This window comes from Drosophila persimilis, unplaced genomic scaffold, assembly GCF_003286085.1.
Source record: "Drosophila persimilis strain 14011-0111.01,24,50 unplaced genomic scaffold, DperRS2 tig00003933-arrow-pilon, whole genome shotgun sequence".
NCBI lineage: Eukaryota > Metazoa > Arthropoda > Insecta > Diptera > Drosophilidae > Drosophila > Drosophila persimilis.
Genome location: NW_020825706.1, coordinates 607,749 through 625,982, shown reverse-complemented (window position 1 = coordinate 625,982; position 18,234 = coordinate 607,749). Strand labels below are relative to the sequence as shown.

The 18,234-nt window shown below is 45.9% G+C and overlaps 4 protein-coding genes across 7 annotated transcripts; 2 read left to right on the top strand and 2 right to left on the bottom strand.

The window, feature by feature from the left end:
- Positions 1–528: 528 nt before the first annotated feature.
- LOC6594500 (histone-lysine N-methyltransferase Su(var)3-9) lies at positions 529–5,974 on the top strand. Of its 3 annotated transcripts, XM_026994594.1 has the most exons (5): positions 622–687; positions 1,308–1,482; positions 4,235–4,471; positions 4,540–5,413; positions 5,480–5,974. In XM_026994594.1, exons 1-5 carry the CDS (start codon positions 622–624, stop codon positions 5,547–5,549), a joined length of 1,422 nt encoding a protein of 473 aa, XP_026850395.1. In that variant the 3' UTR covers positions 5,550–5,974. The 3 variants fall into 3 exon arrangements, with proteins under 3 accessions (XP_026850394.1, XP_026850396.1, XP_026850395.1); XM_026994595.1 differs by lacking the exons at positions 4,235–4,471; positions 4,540–5,413; positions 5,480–5,974 and adding exons at positions 2,167–2,662; positions 2,721–2,804 and having other exon boundaries at positions 533–687; XM_026994593.1 differs by lacking the exons at positions 4,235–4,471; positions 4,540–5,413; positions 5,480–5,974 and adding an exon at positions 2,167–3,850 and having other exon boundaries at positions 529–687.
- A 2,364-nt stretch (positions 5,975–8,338) lies between these two features.
- On the bottom strand, positions 8,339–12,197 carry LOC6594499 (protein encore). 2 transcript variants are annotated; one of them, XM_026994498.1, is made up of 4 exons: positions 12,118–12,197; positions 9,965–12,044; positions 8,718–9,772; positions 8,339–8,649 (listed from the first exon to the last, which is right to left on the bottom strand). In XM_026994498.1, the coding sequence occupies exons 1-4, from the start codon at positions 12,177–12,179 to the stop codon at positions 8,562–8,564; spliced, it is 3,285 nt and encodes a 1,094-aa protein (XP_026850299.1). In that variant the 5' UTR covers positions 12,180–12,197; the 3' UTR covers positions 8,339–8,561. The 2 variants fall into 2 exon arrangements, with proteins under 2 accessions (XP_026850299.1, XP_026850300.1); XM_026994499.1 differs by lacking the exon at positions 8,339–8,649 and having other exon boundaries at positions 9,722–9,772; positions 9,952–12,044.
- Positions 12,198–12,257: 60 nt separating this feature from the next.
- On the bottom strand, positions 12,258–12,728 carry LOC6594498. The gene is made up of 2 exons (XM_026994514.1): positions 12,711–12,728; positions 12,258–12,578 (listed from the first exon to the last, which is right to left on the bottom strand). Exons 1-2 carry the CDS (start codon positions 12,726–12,728, stop codon positions 12,258–12,260), a joined length of 339 nt encoding a protein of 112 aa, XP_026850315.1.
- A 3,146-nt stretch (positions 12,729–15,874) lies between these two features.
- Positions 15,875–17,937, top strand: LOC6594497 (putative ammonium transporter 2). Its single transcript, XM_026994519.1, has 3 exons — positions 15,875–16,424; positions 16,481–16,876; positions 16,927–17,937. The coding sequence occupies exons 1-3, from the start codon at positions 15,997–15,999 to the stop codon at positions 17,807–17,809; spliced, it is 1,707 nt and encodes a 568-aa protein (XP_026850320.1). The 5' UTR covers positions 15,875–15,996; the 3' UTR covers positions 17,810–17,937.
- The last annotated feature ends 297 nt before the right edge of the window (positions 17,938–18,234 follow it).

Genomic DNA, 18,234 nt, shown 5'->3' with positions numbered 1-18,234 from the left:
ACCGATGAATAATCGAGCTTAGCGCGCTAAAGCCCCCTCTATTTTAACAGTGGAACGGCTGGCAGTAAATGGCGGATAATATTACTGATTAAATGTAAATTCTGCTTGTAGATGCCATCTTTCCCCTGAACATAAAAAACCACGCGCTAAAATGATTAAATTTTTTGTATCATTTTCGGTGGAATATTAAAATATTCATATATAAAATATAAAAATGTATCGATGGTTTTTTCGACCATCGAGATACATATCACAGAAAAATAAAATAAAAATAACTTGTACAATTTTGTGGAGAGCCTGGGGGAAAAAGGCATTACATAAAAAAACAAACAACGAGCCGACGCAATAATTACGGAAGGCAATTCTTGGAGCAACAAGGAGCATTTCGTTTTCGAAATAATTTGAAAAATTGCAATGTCTATATATCGCGGGCCGGAACCATCGGATCGACTATCCACCTATCGAATAAAAGCATTCATCCTCGATTTGTAACACTAGCAAACTACATTCGTGTTTTCCGCCCTTTACAACACGCGCAGAGAATATTTGATGCCGAGGTGAAGGAGCTGGAGATTAATTTTATAATTTTATATATAAATCGTTTTTAAAAACATTAAAAACATGGCCACGGCTGAAGCTCAAGTCAATGTGAATCGGAATTTGCAAAAGCAGGACCTTAGGAATTTGGTAAGCATACGAAAATTGCAATCTACTCGCGACATCTCGTCTTCTTTTTGCCCGTGTGAAAGTGTACGCGTCGTCATTATTGTGCCGCTTCCACTGAAAACGGCGGGGTGCGGAGTCAGAAGGACGCGCCCAGATATCTTTGTATGGAAAAAAAAATAATTTCTTAAAGCAGCCACAACAATTTAACTTAAAGCATTTAAGCTAGTATCTGTGTTGCTCACAACATTTTGTTGTTTCTCACACCCACGGGGGGTGAGCGTAGACACGAAAAATGCAGCACGTGGCGTTAGTTTCTGGGCTTATGCGGATTTTCAGGGGTTTTTTCGTGCAGGGCATCTAGCATTTGTCATATGTCTGAAATGTGTCGCATCTTGTGAGTGGTTTTGTGGAAATTGAGCGGCACATTTGTTGCCACCAGTCTATCTGATGCAATACAAATGGCATTCTAACCTCAAAATCTACGGCTTTCCCATACACACACACACATTACACATTCTCGTGCGTATACTACGATAAGTTTAGCGTATAGAGGGGGTGGTAAAACACGATAAGAACATCCCCCACAGTACGCAACTCCATTCATTGATCATTGTTTTGTGTCTACCCTATGCCTCTTGCAGGAAGTCAGCAACCTTACACCTCTGTCGCCCGAGGTGATCTCGCGCCAGGCGACCATCAACATCGGCACAATCGGACATGTAGCACACGGAAAGTCCACCGTAGTCAAAGCCATATCCGGCGTGCAGACGGTCCGCTTTAAAAACGAATTGGAGCGCAACATTACAATTAAGCTCGGTGAGTGGAGGGATATGCAACATGTGGTGATGATATACTACTCTATACTTGTAAAGCAATAACTTAAACTAAATTAGACCTAACCCTCATGTATCAATGTAAATGGCTTAAGCATTTGGGCTCTGATCTCCTCCCCTGTGTGGTTGGATCGACTCAAGCATTTCCGAAGCGATCTTTAGCCTCTTAAGTACACTGTGACGACGGCACACCCGCGTAGGTAGCCGCCAAATGCTGCTGCTGCCTGCGAGTTATAGCCTGCTCCTTAAATTAGTTTTGAAATGTCGCTGGTTTGCATCGATTTATAAATGGTCAAAAAGCGTTCTGTAAATGATTGTTCTCCTTTTGTAATTGTGTAATTTGTATATTTAAATTGCTGGATTAGCACGCTGTGCCTCTTCCAAGGTGTGTCGTCGCCTTTGTGTAGATAGAAAGAGTTGAAAAGAAAGTTGTACAAGAAGGCAGTTGCGTCTTTTTGTTAGGAATCTATCTCTCTATTCCTGTATGCTTAGACCTCTTGCAATGATTGATTGTTTATTATGATTGATTGACTGATAATCCAGCAATTTAATTAATTGCAAATCTTTTTCTTCTTTTCCCGTTTTTTCGTTTGCCCAACGACGCGCGACACCACACGCCGCGCGACCCACAAAAAAAAAACATGTCCAAAACAATTGTCATTTGCAGAACGCTTAAGCGAAAAGAAAATCAAGCTACTTTTGAAATCCAAACACCAGCGACACAAATACGATATCCAGCAGCAAAAGCTGCTACGGATTCTCGCCGAGCGGCGAAAGGCCAGGGCAATGACACCCCTTGCCCCCGCTTCAGTGCTAGCCCCATCCATGGAAACAGCTCGTCCGCGTCTTCGCAGCACCAGCCTAAACTCATTAAGTCCCAGCAACAGCAGCGGCTATGGCAGCATCCTCGGCTGCGATGATAGCGATCAATCATCACAGCTGGTCCTGAAACCGAACGTTCTTAAGCGACGACGTAGCAACTGTGTCCAGATACCCACTCCAGCAGCCAAAAGGAGCAGGAAAAACGATGGAACGACTGTGAAGAGGCGACCCAAGGGCGAGTACATTGTGGAGAAAATCGAGAGCGTCGAGGTGGTCCAGTTTCAGCCCGTTTTCTTTGTGAAATGGCTGGGATACGATGTCAGCGCGAACACATGGGAATCGTACGTAAATCTATCTGATTGTGCCGAAATGGAAAAATTTGTTGAGCGTCATCTACAGCTGCATCAGCATTATATAGCCCAGCTCACGGGGGAACTGGATACGCAGTTGTCGGACATACCGCAGACGGAAGATCTTAAGACTATTAGCATTGCAGAGATTGATGCCTATGATCCGCTCGAGTTGCAGATTGATATTATACTGCTAGCGCAATACCGTGCCGCTGCCAGCCGCAGCCAGCGGGAACCCGAGCGAATCGGTGCGCGGGCCCTGCACCGCATGCAGGTCAGGCGGTCTCACTTTGCACGGCGCAAGCAGCTGATTGATTTATTGCTGTTTGAACACCGAATGAATCGAGTCGAGCTGCCGTCGCCGCCCATACGAGTGGAGAACAATTGGGATCTGGACACGATTGACAGCGGCTTCAAGTACATACAAAAGAACATAATTGGAGCAGGGGTACCCAAGCCGCAGGCTGGACTTGTGGGTTGTATGTGCCGCCACCAGAGCGGAGAACAATGCACCGCCTCCTCCATGTGTTGTGGAAGAATGGCTGGTGAAATCTTTGCCTACGATCGTACCACGGGACGTTTGCGGCTCCGGCCGGGCAGTGCCATCTATGAGTGCAACAGTCGATGCTCCTGCGACGAGAGTTGCACGAATCGTGTGGTACAGAATGGACGAAAGCATCCGCTTGTGCTCTTTAAAACCAGCAATGGCAGTGGTTGGGGTGTCCGCACACCGCAGCCATTGAAGAAGGGAGTGTTTGTCTGCGAATATATCGGCGAGATCATTACGTGCGAGGAGGCTAATGAGCGTGGCAAGGCCTATGACGATAATGGGCGTACCTATCTGTTTGATCTGGACTACAATACATCGCGGGATAGCGAGTATACGGTGGACGCGGCCAACTTTGGCAATATATCGCATTTTATCAATCATTCGTGTGATCCCAATCTGGCCGTGTTCCCATGCTGGATCGAGCACTTAAATACGGCCCTGCCACATCTGGTCTTCTTTACCATTCGCCCGATTAAGGCGGGGGAGGAGCTCAGCTTTGACTACATTCGGGCGGACAACGAGGAGGTGCCATATGAGAATCTATCGACGGCTGCGCGTGTCCAGTGTCGGTGTGGGGCGGCCAATTGCCGGAAGGTCCTATTTTAAGTTAAATGTACAACGCCAGCGATTGGTTTTATTTGTTTTTTTTTTTATATATTAAATTTGTATTACACAATATGCAATATGCAATCGTTTTTCGGAATATTTTTGTCCCACGGTTAAGTTTAAGATATGGACAACAGCTTCTGCTTATCATTTGTCATGCACTTTATTATTGTTATTATCAATTTGACATTGCATTTGAAATCACTATTTATGTAGGATATATGACTATATATTACTGTCCAAATATCACATTATCAATTAAAAATAAACAGAATTATACAAATAAATAAGATACAATTTGTAAAGATTATGGCACGTTATATAGTGGTGGCTATGGATGCTCGGTGGTTTATTAAGAGCTTAAAGGTTTTCATTTGTGTGCATTCTTGTTTCGATATGTTTTCCAGGTTATGCCAATGCCAAAATCTACAAGTGCGACAATCCCAAGTGCCCGCGCCCGGCCAGCTTTGTTTCGGATGCCTCGAGCAAGGATGACAGCTTGCCCTGCACGCGACCCGCCTGCTCTGGCAATTTCAGACTGGTGCGGCATGTGAGCTTTGTGGATTGCCCCGGTCACGACATTCTTATGGCCACCATGTTGAACGGTGCCGCTGTAATGGATGCCGCACTGCTGCTCATTGCTGGTGAGTGATTATCCAATCTACATCTCCAATCTCCTGGCATTAGCTAAGCTAACCTTTTGTGCTTGCAGGCAATGAATCCTGCCCTCAACCGCAAACCTCTGAGCATTTGGCTGCCATTGAGATCATGAAACTGAAACAGATCTTGATATTGCAAAACAAAATCGATCTGATCAAGGAGAGCCAGGCGAAGGAGCAGTACGAGGAGATCACCAAGTTTGTCCAGGGCACCGTTGCCGAGGGCGCGCCGATTATACCCATTTCGGCCCAGCTCAAATACAACATTGATGTGCTCTGTGAATATATTGTGAACAAGATTCCTGTACCGCAGCGGGACTTTAATGCGCCGCCCCGTCTGATTGTCATCCGCTCCTTCGATGTGAACAAGCCGGGCTGTGAGGTGCAGGACCTGAAGGGCGGCGTCGCCGGTGGCTCCATTCTGAGCGGTGTGCTGAAGGTGGGCCAGGAGATCGAAGTGCGTCCCGGTGTCGTGACCAAGGACAGCGATGGCAACATTACCTGCCGCCCCATATTCTCGCGGATCGTTTCACTGTTTGCCGAACAGAACGAACTGCAGTATGCCGTTCCTGGTGGCCTGATCGGTGTGGGCACCAAAATCGATCCCACGCTCTGTCGTGCCGATCGTTTGGTGGGCCAGGTGCTGGGTGCCGTCGGACAGCTGCCGGACATCTATCAGGAGCTGGAAATTTCATACTACCTGTTGCGTCGCCTGCTCGGCGTACGTACGGATGGCGACAAGAAGGGTGCGCGTGTCGAGAAGCTGCAGAAGAACGAGATCCTGCTGGTCAACATTGGATCGCTCAGCACTGGCGGCCGCATCTCGGCCACCAAGGGTGATTTGGCCAAGATTGTGCTCACAACTCCGGTGTGTACCGAGAAGGGCGAGAAGATTGCCCTCAGCAGACGTGTGGAGAACCATTGGCGGTAAGTACTACACAGCCAGCATCACCCGTCCAATCATACTAATCTAATGACATTCTCTGCTTGCAGTTTGATTGGATGGGGTCAGATCTTTGGAGGGAAGACAATTAATCCCGTTCTGGACAGTCAGCCGAAATAGAAATAGAATAAGGACCCACCCAGCCCAGCCCGATTCCGATCCCGATTGGTTCTCCAAGCCGTAGCAGTGCAGTAGCAGCATCATCTTTATTAGCCCCCAAAAGCGTATTTTATGTCCTGCTCCTTGGTCTCCCTCCTTCCGCCGACGCCAATGTGTCCTTTGATCAAACAAAAAACAACAAACAAAGCAAACTACATACATAACTTAATTTATTGAATTTTGTTGTATGTACATAAAAAACACAAATTTCGCTTGCGAGTGTTTTGCATCCATAGCAGAATCAGGCATTACAAAACAAACAAAAAACTAATAGGTTATACCATATACATATAAAACAAAAGGCAAAATCAGATCGCATCGTAAAATTGTTTTTATGATTTAAATACAAAAAAAGGAAAATGAAACGAAACAAAAGATAAACAAAACATAACAAATTGTATTGCATTTTTTACAATTAAAACCATGAGAATGACTTCTTATTATGGGAAATGAATGAGATTTTGAATCATAAATAGCACAGGGTGGATGGAGGTTCTCTTGGAAGCCGCCCTTAATTTGGGAAGATGCGACTTTCCCGCCAACGCTGGAAAGTAGGCAACAATTCGGAGAAATTCTCCATTCAATATATGTACAATCGGAAACACTCGATGAATATTTCATTATAGACCAATTTATTTTTCCACGTTTTTTAGTTCAATTAAATTTAAATAGTTACAATACGATTTGTTGTTCAATAACACATTGATACTCGTAATATTTGTTTGTTTTTTTTTTTGTTTTTGTTTTAAGCAATTATTCAGACAAATGTATGTCATCGAAACATTTGATGAACATCGATTATTAATCAATGTAATCGCAGGCTATCGACAAACATCATTTTCAGTGCTGAATAATTTTGAAACGGTTTTTGTTTTTGTTTTTTTCGAATTTGGTAAATTTGTTTTAACTATCGCCACACTAGTTTTAATTATAATTTATTTTTTACTTTAATTTTCCATTTTGTAATTTGTAAACTACTTTTTACCAAGTATTTTGTTTTATTTCGTTTTAGTTTAATATTTGGTTTCATGAGATTTTTCATCAATAGTAAATATAGCTTAATGAATAAAAATTCGTACTTAGCCGTGATGTAAATATGTTATTTTGTTGTTGTTGTTGTTGTTCATTGAATAGTTTTTGGGAACTTAATTTTGATAAATGACTCGTCACTAATAAGTTATATTTTGAAAAACGTTTGATTCCATTGATTATTTTGTAATACTATTGAGTAATTTCTGTTAATACTTTTTAATTTCCCTTTTTGTTAAGTTAAAGCCCCCCACCATCGCCCGTAGGGGTGAAGGGGGGGGAGACACGATTGCGTTGTGGTCAGTACACGCTTTGAGCATTTCATAACAGAGTTTGTTTTGTTTACGTTTTCGTTAATTATATATCCGAAACTAAACAACAAATTGTACATTCTTATAGATACATATACTATATCATTGGTATTTTGAGCATCGGTTGAACACAATTCAGTTTTCGTCAGACCAAGAGTCCCCCGGCGGATCCGAGATCGCGTTTTACAACCAAAAAGCCAGAACAAAAAACCATTCTCGTGTTTTTTGTCCAAAGATAATTAATAATTAAATTATTAACGGAATAAACTATAAGCCAAAGGAAATCAATATACATATGCATCTTTTCTCTCTATTCTCTGGTATTCTTTGTCCTTCATCTATTTTAAGCTTTCGACTAATTGCTGGCATAACTAACTCCTGGCTTAGTATCTCCTCTCGGTTGTTGAGTATGATTACGACTAGTTTTTTGTTTGTTTTTGTTTTGCAAATTGATTAAATCAAACAATTTATATTTTTATTATCTGAGCAGCCTAGTGCCTGCTGCCTCTCACTGCTGCTTGGGGACGTGGCTCTACTATCTATCATATATTTTTTGGTGACTACATCGTTAGCATTAGACGACTGACTGCCTTGCAGGGCGGAGATGGTTGGTACGGGGCTACAAGGAATAGCACTGCCTGCCGAATGAAGAATTAAAATTAAATGATTCGTTAGCCAAGAAGTCCTTCGTTATCGATAAAGAAACCGTCTAATGTCTAAATACGACTTTAGAAACAATTTTTACTCTTACATTTCTATACACTGAATTATGTTCGTTTTATATATTGTACATTCATTTGGGAGTTATTATTATGGAAAAAAAATAACAATTGAAGAAATTCCATGGAGTGCGGCGTGTAAGGAAGAACTTTAGGCGCTTAGGTTATTGGAATGTGAGCCTATATTTCTTTTGTGTATAAGTTTAATTTAAAGCTTATACTAGAGTCCTTTTGTGTGTGTTTTTTTGGGGTGTGCAGCGTCAGGGAGCGGGGGAATACCTTCAAATTTGGTCAGATTCCATAGTTACATATACCATATATTACATATACAATACATATATAATAATTATTGACAGTTAACGGTTGGCAGATGGCAGTAATGTTTGACATCTTTTTCTCATCTTAATCGTAATATATTCAAATGCATAATACGCCAAGTATTCAACAGTTCCTCTAATCCATAATGTGTGATTATAATTGATTTCTCTTCCTTTGGTTTCCTTCGTTCCTAATAGTGTCATATACAGTGTTTTCTTCAATTACATACATACATACAGAGATATACAGAGGGGTTGGGTTGGTGCATAACAAACACGCAAAATTTACATGCCGCCGATTGGTTAGAGTATCTTCATGGATATATCTAAACAGTCAATGAATCTACATATTCAATGCCATAACTATTCGTTAGATATACAATACATTACATTACATTCGTGAGCATTAGATTAAGTACATTTTCGTATGCCTATATACAAGATATCTCTTTCAGTTATGCAGCAACAAGTACGCTGATATCTAACTCTTAGCTTTACTCTTTGCGATTTTTGGGTATTGTTGTTTTGTAGCCTACGTTTTCTTTAGGATGCACACTCTTCTGGCCCGGGGGCACCTTAAAGAAAATGGCTTAAATCTCATTCGTTGACATCCTCGTCCGATGAGCTGGCAGCGGGAATCGTTGAGAATTGCCACGGCTCTCGATTGTTATTCTTGCTAGAAGATCTGCAAAGGAACAGGCATTATATTATGAACAAGAGCAATCTCTTTTCCATGACTTGTAGATCACTCACCCATGCTTCTTGGCATTGCTGGGCAGCGTATGCGAACTCCGATAGTAACTGTCGTGCGGCTCTTCTTTGGTCTCTTCGAGCGATTTACGCTGCAGCGTCATGGTCTCTTGCGGGGAGGCTGATGAGCCGCCGCCACTCATCTCCGCATCCAGATAGTATTTGGCACTCTGCGCTATCTTGCAGTTCTCGCACTCGCTCAGATAGTCATCGTCCAGGCTGGTGTCGTTGGGCAGGAAGTGCTCCTTGGGATTTAAACAGTTCTTCGAGGTGGTGCAAACGGGCAATTGCTTGCTCGGTGTTGTAGATGCCGATGCCGTTGCCGATCGTACGCCGCTGGCGCTGCTCTTGGACGCCGCCAACGGATAATTCGGCATCTGGCAATGGGCGATAGCCGGACTCGTGCCCGTGCCCGTCCCCGTTCCTGTGTCGCGCTTTACACGCAATATCTTTGGCAGTGTTGTGCTTTTGGATGTAACAGCAGTGGTTGCAGCCGTACCCTGCCCTCCCCCTGCAGCATTGTTGTTCTCCACCGGCGGTATGCTGATCACCGATGGCACCTTGCTGACCACACTGTTGATGGTGCTGTTTAGCGACACCTTGCCGCTGATGTGCTTGGGCAGGGTGTAGGTCACGTGATTGGCCAGTGGATAGAATGTGCTCGAGTTGATCTTGCCGCTGGCCAGCAGCAGCTTCTCCCCGGAACTGGCTGCGTTGGGACTTGCCGGCGGCAGTGTCAGTGTGGGTGTGGTTTGCTCTTTCCGCTGGACACTCGAGCTGGCGCCGCCGGGCTTGCTCAGCGTATAGATTGTGGCCACGCTGTTGTTGTTCGACGAGGAGGAGGAGGATGTAGGAGCCAGCGCCGGTGATGTTTTTGTGACTGTGGCGCTTTTTAAATTCGTTAGGCTTTTGTAGAGTTTCGGTGGTAAAGTTGGATTGCTTTGATCGGGATGTTGCTGTTGTTGTTGTTTCTTTTGTTGCTGCTTCTGCTGTTGCTGTTGTTGTTGGTTAAAGAAATGTTGCTGCTGTTTCTGTGTCAAACTCAAGTAGGCATCAACCTGCAAGTACGTACAGGATTAGCCCTGAAAGCCGAAGCAAATCTCAGATCGGGGAATGGAATAAGGCATCATCATCATCTCACATCACGAGCCAATCAAAAGGTGTATCAAATTTCGATTATTCGCCATAACATTCTCCGTTCTGCAAGCTAATCTCTCACAATGATGGGATTACTTACATTTCGAACTCACCTTTCGATTCAAGTAGGCGCTGGAGAGCACATCGGCGGCCCCACCGCCACCGCTACTGCTGCTGGATGCACTGCGTCCGGCTGCACTCCCGCTGCCATTTGTGCTGCGACCCCGCAGCTCCCCCGAATTGCTGGACGATGAGGAACGCTTCTGGACGCGACCCAACACGATGGGCGGTGCAGACACATCCTCGGCATGTTGCAGTGGCGGCGGTGGTATGATGGCCGAGACATTCACACCGCCACTGGAGCCACCCGAACTGCCGCTGACATGTGGATGATGATGCGTCTGCGTCTCATCGCCCACCTGCTTTGAGATGGTGGCAATCTTCAGCTCATGTCCGCATGCTGCCCCCCCACTGCGCTTGAGGGTGCCAACGCCTGCAGCCGTTATGAGATCCTGAGCATGTTGCTGCAGATTCGTCGAGGACTTGGCCCGCTGGCCGTATGCCAGAGTGCCAGCATGCCGGACACTGCCACCGCCCCCAACTGCCGCCCCGGGCGACAGGGAGCAAGTGGGGCTGGAATTGCTGCTCGAGTTGCTGAACAGCTTGCCGGCTCCACTGAGAAAGGCATTGGCATTGGCCGTGCTGCCCATATAGGACATGGGCACATGCTGGATGGGGCACTGGCACATCGGCTTCTTGCTGGCCTTGCTGCTGGCTGCCACCTCACTGCTGTTGCTGTTACTGCTGCTGCTGCTCTTGGACTTGCTGCTAACATTCACCTGCAGCGGATCGGCCACGGCAAAGTATCGGGGAATAGTGCGATGGTAGCGACGTGAGCTCGAGGGTGTCTTATTGCTCGACCCGGACACCAGACTGAGCTGCTGCTGCTGTTGTTGCTGTTGCTGTTGTTGCTGTTGCTGTTGTTGCTGTTGTTGGTGCTGCTGCTGCTGTGCCTTGAGCGTCGCATGCAACGGCAGCTGCGTGGCCTGGTCCGCTGTGCTACAGGCAGGACCCGCTGAAATGGTTGATATTTCTAAAGGCTGCAATATCTCCATGGAAGGCGCGGACATGGCAGCTGCCAGCATCTGTTGATGGTGTTGCTGTTGCTGTTGCTGCTGCTGCTGCTGCTGTTGTTGATGCTGCAAGACTTGGGCATGCGTGGGCGTGGCCAGAAGTTCGCTGCTGGCGGGGAGGGAATGATAGCTGGCTGCACTGGCACTGGCATTGATCTCCACATCGGCCACCGTGAGATACTGCTGTTGTTGCGTTTGCTGCTGCTGCAGCTGCTGCTGTTGCGGCAACTGATGGAGCAGTTCCTGGGAGCCGCGTGGCGTTGTCCTGCGTGACGCCGTGTAGGAAGCAGAGCTACTGGTGGCAGCCGCCGTGGTGACGCTGGCGCTGATGTTCAAATGACAGTTCTTGTAGCTGCACTCGCTGCTCCCACCCCCACTGGGTTTGGGCATTGTCTGTAGGCAGATGGAACCATTGCTGACCTGAGCCTGGGCCAATTGTTGCTGATGTTGCAGCTGGAGCTGTTGCTGGTGGTGGTGTTGCTGCTGCTGCTGCTGTTCGAGGCTGTGCTGCTGCTCGCTCTGAAGGCTATATGGTGGCTGGTGGTTCTCGCCTGTGGCTATGGTGGTCACGCCCCCGCTATTGATATTGATGTTGATCAGATTCGTGGTGCTCTGCGTGTACTGGTTGGACTGTGGCAGAACTGAGCCACCTCCGGCCGCTGCAGCGGCGGCGGCGGCCATCTGATGGGCGTGCTGCGGATGGGGCACCAATTGCTGGGCGTACGGGGCATGATGCTGCTGCGGCTGAGTGTGCAGCTGGAGCGTGTGCTGTTGAAGGTGGGCCTGGTGCGCTTGGAGCGCCTGTTGCTGCTGTTGCTGTAGCTGCTGCTGCTGGCTAACGCTCGCGACGGCACGCTGCGAGCTGGCCGGCAGGCTGACCACGCACTGGGCACTTAGCGCCTCTGCCTGGGAGATGGCCACTGCCTCCTCATACGGAGGCGGAGCCTCGCCGCGTGGGAAATGCGGCTTCCACAGTGGATAGTGGGTGGCTGCTCCACCGTACGAATAATCGATGGCACTCAGATTCCCCTCCATGTAGCCCATGTTTCCAGCAATGTATCTGGAGGGAACAGATACAGAGAAATGCTTTCACTGTCTATTAGGGACCGGCTAGGGGCTGTTTAAAGACTCACCCAATGCTTCCCACAATGCTGCGCTGATCCTCGGCATTCTGGCGATTCTCTCGGGCCCGCATCTTGCGCTGCCTCAGCCGATTGACCAGGAAGAAGAGCAAGGACAGGGAGAGCGTGGCAGTGATGCCACTGGCCACCAGTCAAATGCCAAAGTCCGTGCTCCCATCGCTGAACTGATCATCCAGGCAGATCACCTCACAGCAGTTGTTCCCGCTGCCCACCGTCTGGAAGGACTTGCACTTGCTGAACGCCTCGCACAGCACCATCTTGCAAGCCTTGGGCAGACCGCTGTCGCAGATGCACAGCCGGCAGGAGTCCGGCCCGGGCATATAGTGCATTCCCGTCTCGTACAGCTTGCCATTGTAGTCCCGGCAGTGTCCGCCGGGTATGAGGCTAGAGCTCACCGCGTTACCATCTGTGGAATGTTTCCAAAACGATATCTTGAATTGGTGCTGCTGGTGCTGTATTTTAAAGCATATTTATAGGGGACTAAACTTAGGACAGAACACTGGAGAGGCTGAGAATTCTGCAAGATTCTGATATATGTAGATTGTTATTGTTCCAGAAACTCCTTCCAGAACCTTCGAACTAACAATAGCAGCCCTGATCATTCCAGAAGCTCGATGATTTCCCCCTGTATTTTACAGTTACCACAAACCCAAGTACGTGTGCACTCTCAAACACATACACTACCATATAATGGCACACTCGATGGAGGCTGGGGCCTGAATTCTTTATTTTGACACACTTGACCAACTTTTCGCTGATTTAACATTGTGCCACCAAAAACACACGTACACAACCACAAAACGCACAGATACAAATGCATAGACAAAGTGCAGCAGGTGCTGAATGAGAGAAAGAGAGAGAGTGAGGGAGCTGCACAGCTGCATAAACCAACAGCGAAAGTGAGGGAGGGAGACCATGATATTTATCACTTGAATGAAATTAAATGCAAACGCAGAATATTTTCGACATCATTTAAATGCTAAACAGCAAAAGGAAATTCAAATTAAAAACAAATATACATACAAATGTGTGCATACAGTACAACACACCCACATATGCGTGTGTGCAGCATGACAACGGCGGGGAGGCAAGCTTAGTTCCCAAAGCGACCATACCATACCTAAAGCGAATTTCTGGTCAGGAAACGCACGAACAAAAATGGCAAACACACACACACTCACCCTCGCGACACAAAAAAAGAAGAGAAAAAATGTTGCCTTTTATGCGAGAGTTTCCAAGTGAAATTTCTGTGTACATGTGTGTGAATGCTAAATACATACACAGGCAACATACACACCCAGTCCAGCCTCCTGCCGCCCCCAACACCAGCACAATAGTACACACCCATACACAAACAGGAGCCAGGGTGTACATGCAAAAAATAAACACCATACACACAAACAACCCACCCACCTACACGGACATCCAAACATATATTAATATATGTATATGTGTGTACAGAAGTAAAGCAAAATTTTGCAGGCCACTTCCTTCGTATTGCCATTTCCATTTCCCCAGCCCCCAAGCACCGTTATGCCCCCTTTTCGCAGGAGTTTCTGCTGCTGCTGCTGCTGCTCTGCTCTGCTCTACTGAGAAAAAGAGCGAACCGAAGCGCAGCATGTGCCGTGGTATTGGTATACATACATTGGTATATGTATGTGTGTGGCCCGTGCCCCATAAATTGTGAACTCTGTGGCCATGGACCATATTTCCAATTATTGTAGAAGGAGCCAACCCAATCGAAATTGATTTTACATGAAAAACCTTGTATTCGCTTCTAAGGAGTTTTATATATGTTGCACTTTTTAAATATTATACAGTTTCGCCATTTTCACTCTCTTTGCTGCTCCGCCAGGATATGGAGCTGATTTTAACATGTGTATGTGTGTGTGTACCAACAATTTTTCGCACCAGTTTTCCCCACTAGCTTTTACCTTTGGCATTTCCAATGAACGCAAGCAATGCCAAAAAATACATATTGCACACGGTGAATTCGCACTTATAGCCGAACAATTAGTTAAAGCTTGTTAATTGATAGAGAACTTTTGTATTAACAGTTTATTTTCAACAGTTTTTTTTACGAACGTTCGAGCCAACCAGTGTGACCGCGGACTTATCGATACGATATACGGTCTGACCCTCAGAAATATACCGTTACTGTACCGATGAAAAAACGATCTTAGCCCACCTAAAACCCCATTGTTTAAACTTGAGTTAAACAGCGGAAGTTAGCACTGGTTGTAAATTCTTGTTGAAGTTTCATCCTTCTTCTTTCCCTACATAACAAATTACCACAATATCTTTCCATTGAACTGCTCTAAAATTCTTCAAGATACCCACTGGTCGACAATGGGTTAAATCGTCCTCTGTCCAGGATAAGAATTCATATTCCTCGATTTCGATCTTCGGTCTAATATTTCTAGCTAGCTGGGACTCCCAGATCCGAACACAGAATTTAATACCATTGATGAATCGATTTTCTACAAGAGTGGCTAGTTTTAAGTACTCATTTTTATTGGATTGTGCCTAAAATAAGTTTTAAGCAAAAAGTACAAAGCATGAAACGTGAGTCACGGAATGAAACGTAAGTGTGTATAGACTATTACGTCATTGCTGCTGGTCAACTCATTCAGCTATGAATATGGACATTTGTATACCCTATTTCCTTAAATAATATTAAAATAGTGTTTCCCAAACTGCTTTGAAACGTAATTAATAGTCAATTTTTTTTAGATTGAAATGTTTTTAGCTATTAATTCATTTGATTAGTTATCTGTATATACTCGATTGTATCGTTATCTTGGCGGCAAATTCAAATTTTAAAAAATACAACGCGTAAACTAGTTTGAGTGATGAAACGTTGATTTGGATTTTCGTTATTCAACGACCGTTGTCTTTCTATCTTCATCGCTGGGCAGTCTGGTTCAAGACCTAACTTGTGATATCACTTGTCCTGGACGACAACCCATCGAAAATTAACTGAAATGCTGGTCGCACAAAAATTCTCAATAAATCCACTAAGTTTCATTATGGAATGGACACTCCGTCGCTCGAGCGAACCAACGAGATTTTGTGTACAGATTTTAAATATATATTGATAGACTTTTGATACTAAATATCGATGCACAGGGCTGGGGTTGTTATTGGGCTATGGGTATTTTTGTGCGATAAGCGAAACTTATCGGCGTTTTGTTTTGAAAATAACAATACAATCAGTATATAACTGTGGATAAATTTTAGAATATGTCTTCCCTCACAGGTGAAGGTTCGATAATGGCACCTGATCGATTGGAGTGCTAGCAATATAAATTGATAGCTATCGAAAAGGAAAAACAAACAACCCAAAAATTGGTCAGTAAACTCTCAAAAACATAAGTGAATTAGTCAGTTGCACATGTTTTATTATGAGCGTAGTATAATTTTCAGGTGCTTTAATGTAATGTCATAAAATCCACATTTAAGTCGAGAGGCTTAGAATTACTTATTGAAATCTGTATGTACCTACTTCTTTTCCCCACTTTGGGTAGTTTAATTCAATTAAATGCAAAATGTCCCCATTAATTTTCCAATACGTTTCAGTCATGCAAATCCCAAAAACTACACAATGTCAAGCATTCAAAGGGCCATGTGAAAAAATCAGCAACAAGAATTTAGCCGCCGTAAACAACACGCACACGAAATAATTGACGAATTGCTGAAAGGCGGCGACTAAATTGCAGTTGAATCAAATGCAGGTAATTTGCAAACATTCATTTATTCAGTGGGAGAATTTGGCTGACTCGAATTTGATGTTTAGCATGACTTCCCGGACACTCGTTGACCATCACGCGAGGCTGTCGGACGTCCTGAGCGGTGGAAGCGGCTTCGAAAATGGACAACGCCACGGCGAGCGGTTTGAAGGGGATCGGGCGAAATCATAGTAACTATGTGATACCCGGACTCTATGACCTCTCCACGGAGGACACCAACTGGGTGCTGACCTCGTCCTTTATCATTTTCACAATGCAAACGGGATTTGGCATGCTGGAGTCTGGCTGTGTGTCAATCAAGAACGAGGTCAACATCATGATGAAGAACGTGATCGATATTGTGCTTGGCGGATTCACCTATTGGCTCTTTGGCTACGGCATGAGCTTCGGCCGTGGGCCGCTCTCCAATCCGTTCATAGCTATTGGAGACTTTCTTTTGGATCCGCCCGTTGGCGATGCCCTGATGGGTCAGATATTTGCTGCCTTTCTTTTCCAGCTCTCGTTTGCCACCACGGCCACGACCATTGTGAGTGGCGCGATGGCAGAGCGGTAAGAACGATTCTTTAGAGAGTATCGATTATCATGGCATAGCCTTTTCATTCCAGTTGCAACTTTAAGGCCTACTGCCTGTTCTCGTTCCTCAATACGGCTGTCTATTGCATTCCCGCTGGCTGGGTGTGGGGCGAGCATGGATTCCTCAATAAACTGGGCGCCGTGGATATTGCCGGCAGCGGACCCGTGCATTTGATTGGCGGTGCATCGGCCTTTGCCTCGGCCGCTATGCTGGGTCCGCGTTTGGGCCGCTACTCCGAGGGCTATGATCCTCTGCCGCTGGGCAATCCAGTCAACGCCTGCATGGGCTTGTTTGTGCTCTGGTGGGGATGGCTAGCCTTCAATTCGGGCAGCACTTACGGCGTTAGCGGAGCGAAGTGGCAGTATGCAGCGCGAGCGGCCGTAATGACGATGATGGGCTCCTTTGGCGGCGGCTTCACTAGCTCCATGTAAGCAACCGTGAAATGTTTGGCCAAAATTCAGTCTTTGCCATCCACAGATTCTCATTTTGGCGGCACGACGGTGGGATGGACATCATGGATCTCATCAATGGAGTGCTCGGCTCGCTGGTGTCCATCACGGCCGGTTGCTTCTTGTATCGCGCCTGGGAGGCCTTGGTAATTGGTGCGATCGGTTCGTTGCTCTGTGTGCTGGCTATGCCCCTGTTCGATCGCTTGGGCGTGGACGATCCAGTGGGTGCCAGTGCTGTGCATGGCGTCTGCGGAATCTGGGGTGTTATCGCCGTGGGACTGTTTGCCGACAATCCCATACCTCTAGACACGACCAACGGACGCATGGGTCTGTTCAAGGGCGGTGGCTGGTACTTGCTCGGTATTCAGACCCTTTCTGCACTTTGTCTGGCATCTTGGGGCATTTGTTCAACGTTTCTGCTCCTCTATGTGATCAACAAGATCATACCCATACGCATGGATCCGCACGAGGAGCTGCTGGGCGCCGATCTCACCGAGCATCGTATACGTCACAGTCAAATTGGTCTGTCGCGTGCCATCTCCGCCCTAGCGCCCATTCAAGTGGATCTCAAGAATATAGCTGGGGTCCAGCCAATCGGCATTAATCCTGGCCACGAGCGCAGCATCGACCAACTACGTGCGGCCGAGGACAAGCTGTATCAGTGGCAATCGTACCTGGAGCAGGTGAGCAATCCGCGGATAACCCGACATAAATTGGTCGCTGATTCGGACATCACCTTCAAACCTAAAACGCCGAGCAAGCCTCCGGGAAATGTCTTCAGTCGCAGACCACTCACAAGAGAGCTCATTAGCGATGGCTTCTATCGTCCCAACAACAGCGAGTTGCCTGTGATTGGAGCTACCATATCCAATAAGCTGGACAAAGATCCAAACTTTGCTTGGGTTGATTAGTCAGATATTAGATTGTTACCCCAAAATAGGGGAAACCAAGTAGACACGCTGTTTTAGAGGAAATGTAAACATTTGAATGGGCTGAGTAGATCTCATGCTCAAACTTGTAATAAAATATATTAAATGTATGGCCTTTCATTTGATTTTTGAGCAGAGCTGCTTAGGCCTACCTAAAGATATGTCTACTATACAGCCTGGCAAATGTACAAACCCAACAACGACACCCAGAAAACTATAAATATGCCCTGCTTTTATCTACTAAACCACCTGGCCCGCGTCTGTTTCAATATGCATACAACAGGTCATTAGCCAGATATGATAGTGGCAACAGAACAAATATTGATCCAACGTACAGTGGGACAAATCTCTAATCTTACAGGAATAATAAGAATAAATACAATTGGGTATAAATATGTTTTTGCAAT

What these genes read in the sequence shown, in the direction of transcription:
- LOC6594500 (XM_026994593.1), top strand. Translation starts at nt 622, where the DNA reads ATGGCCACGGCTGAAGCTCAAGTCAATGTGAATCGGAATTTGCAAAAG. An exon ending in AGCAGGACCTTAGGAATTTG is followed by an intron (nt 688 to 1,307) that starts GTAAGCATACGA and finishes TGCCTCTTGCAG; the next exon opens with GAAGTCAGCAACCTTACACC. An exon ending in CAACATTACAATTAAGCTCG is followed by an intron (nt 1,483 to 2,166) that starts GTGAGTGGAGGG and finishes TGTCATTTGCAG; the next exon opens with AACGCTTAAGCGAAAAGAAA.
- LOC6594499 (XM_026994498.1), bottom strand. Translation starts at nt 12,179, where the DNA reads ATGCGGGCCCGAGAGAATCGCCAGAATGCCGAGGATCAGCGCAGCATT. An exon ending in GCGCCTACTTGAATCGAAAG is followed by an intron (nt 9,773 to 9,964) that starts GTGAGTTCGAAA and finishes ACGTACTTGCAG; the next exon opens with GTTGATGCCTACTTGAGTTT. An exon ending in AGCAATGCCAAGAAGCATGG is followed by an intron (nt 8,650 to 8,717) that starts GTGAGTGATCTA and finishes GTTCCTTTGCAG; the next exon opens with ATCTTCTAGCAAGAATAACA.
- LOC6594497 (XM_026994519.1), top strand. Translation starts at nt 15,997, where the DNA reads ATGGACAACGCCACGGCGAGCGGTTTGAAGGGGATCGGGCGAAATCAT. An exon ending in AGTGGCGCGATGGCAGAGCG is followed by an intron (nt 16,425 to 16,480) that starts GTAAGAACGATT and finishes TTTTCATTCCAG; the next exon opens with TTGCAACTTTAAGGCCTACT. An exon ending in GGCGGCTTCACTAGCTCCAT is followed by an intron (nt 16,877 to 16,926) that starts GTAAGCAACCGT and finishes TGCCATCCACAG; the next exon opens with ATTCTCATTTTGGCGGCACG.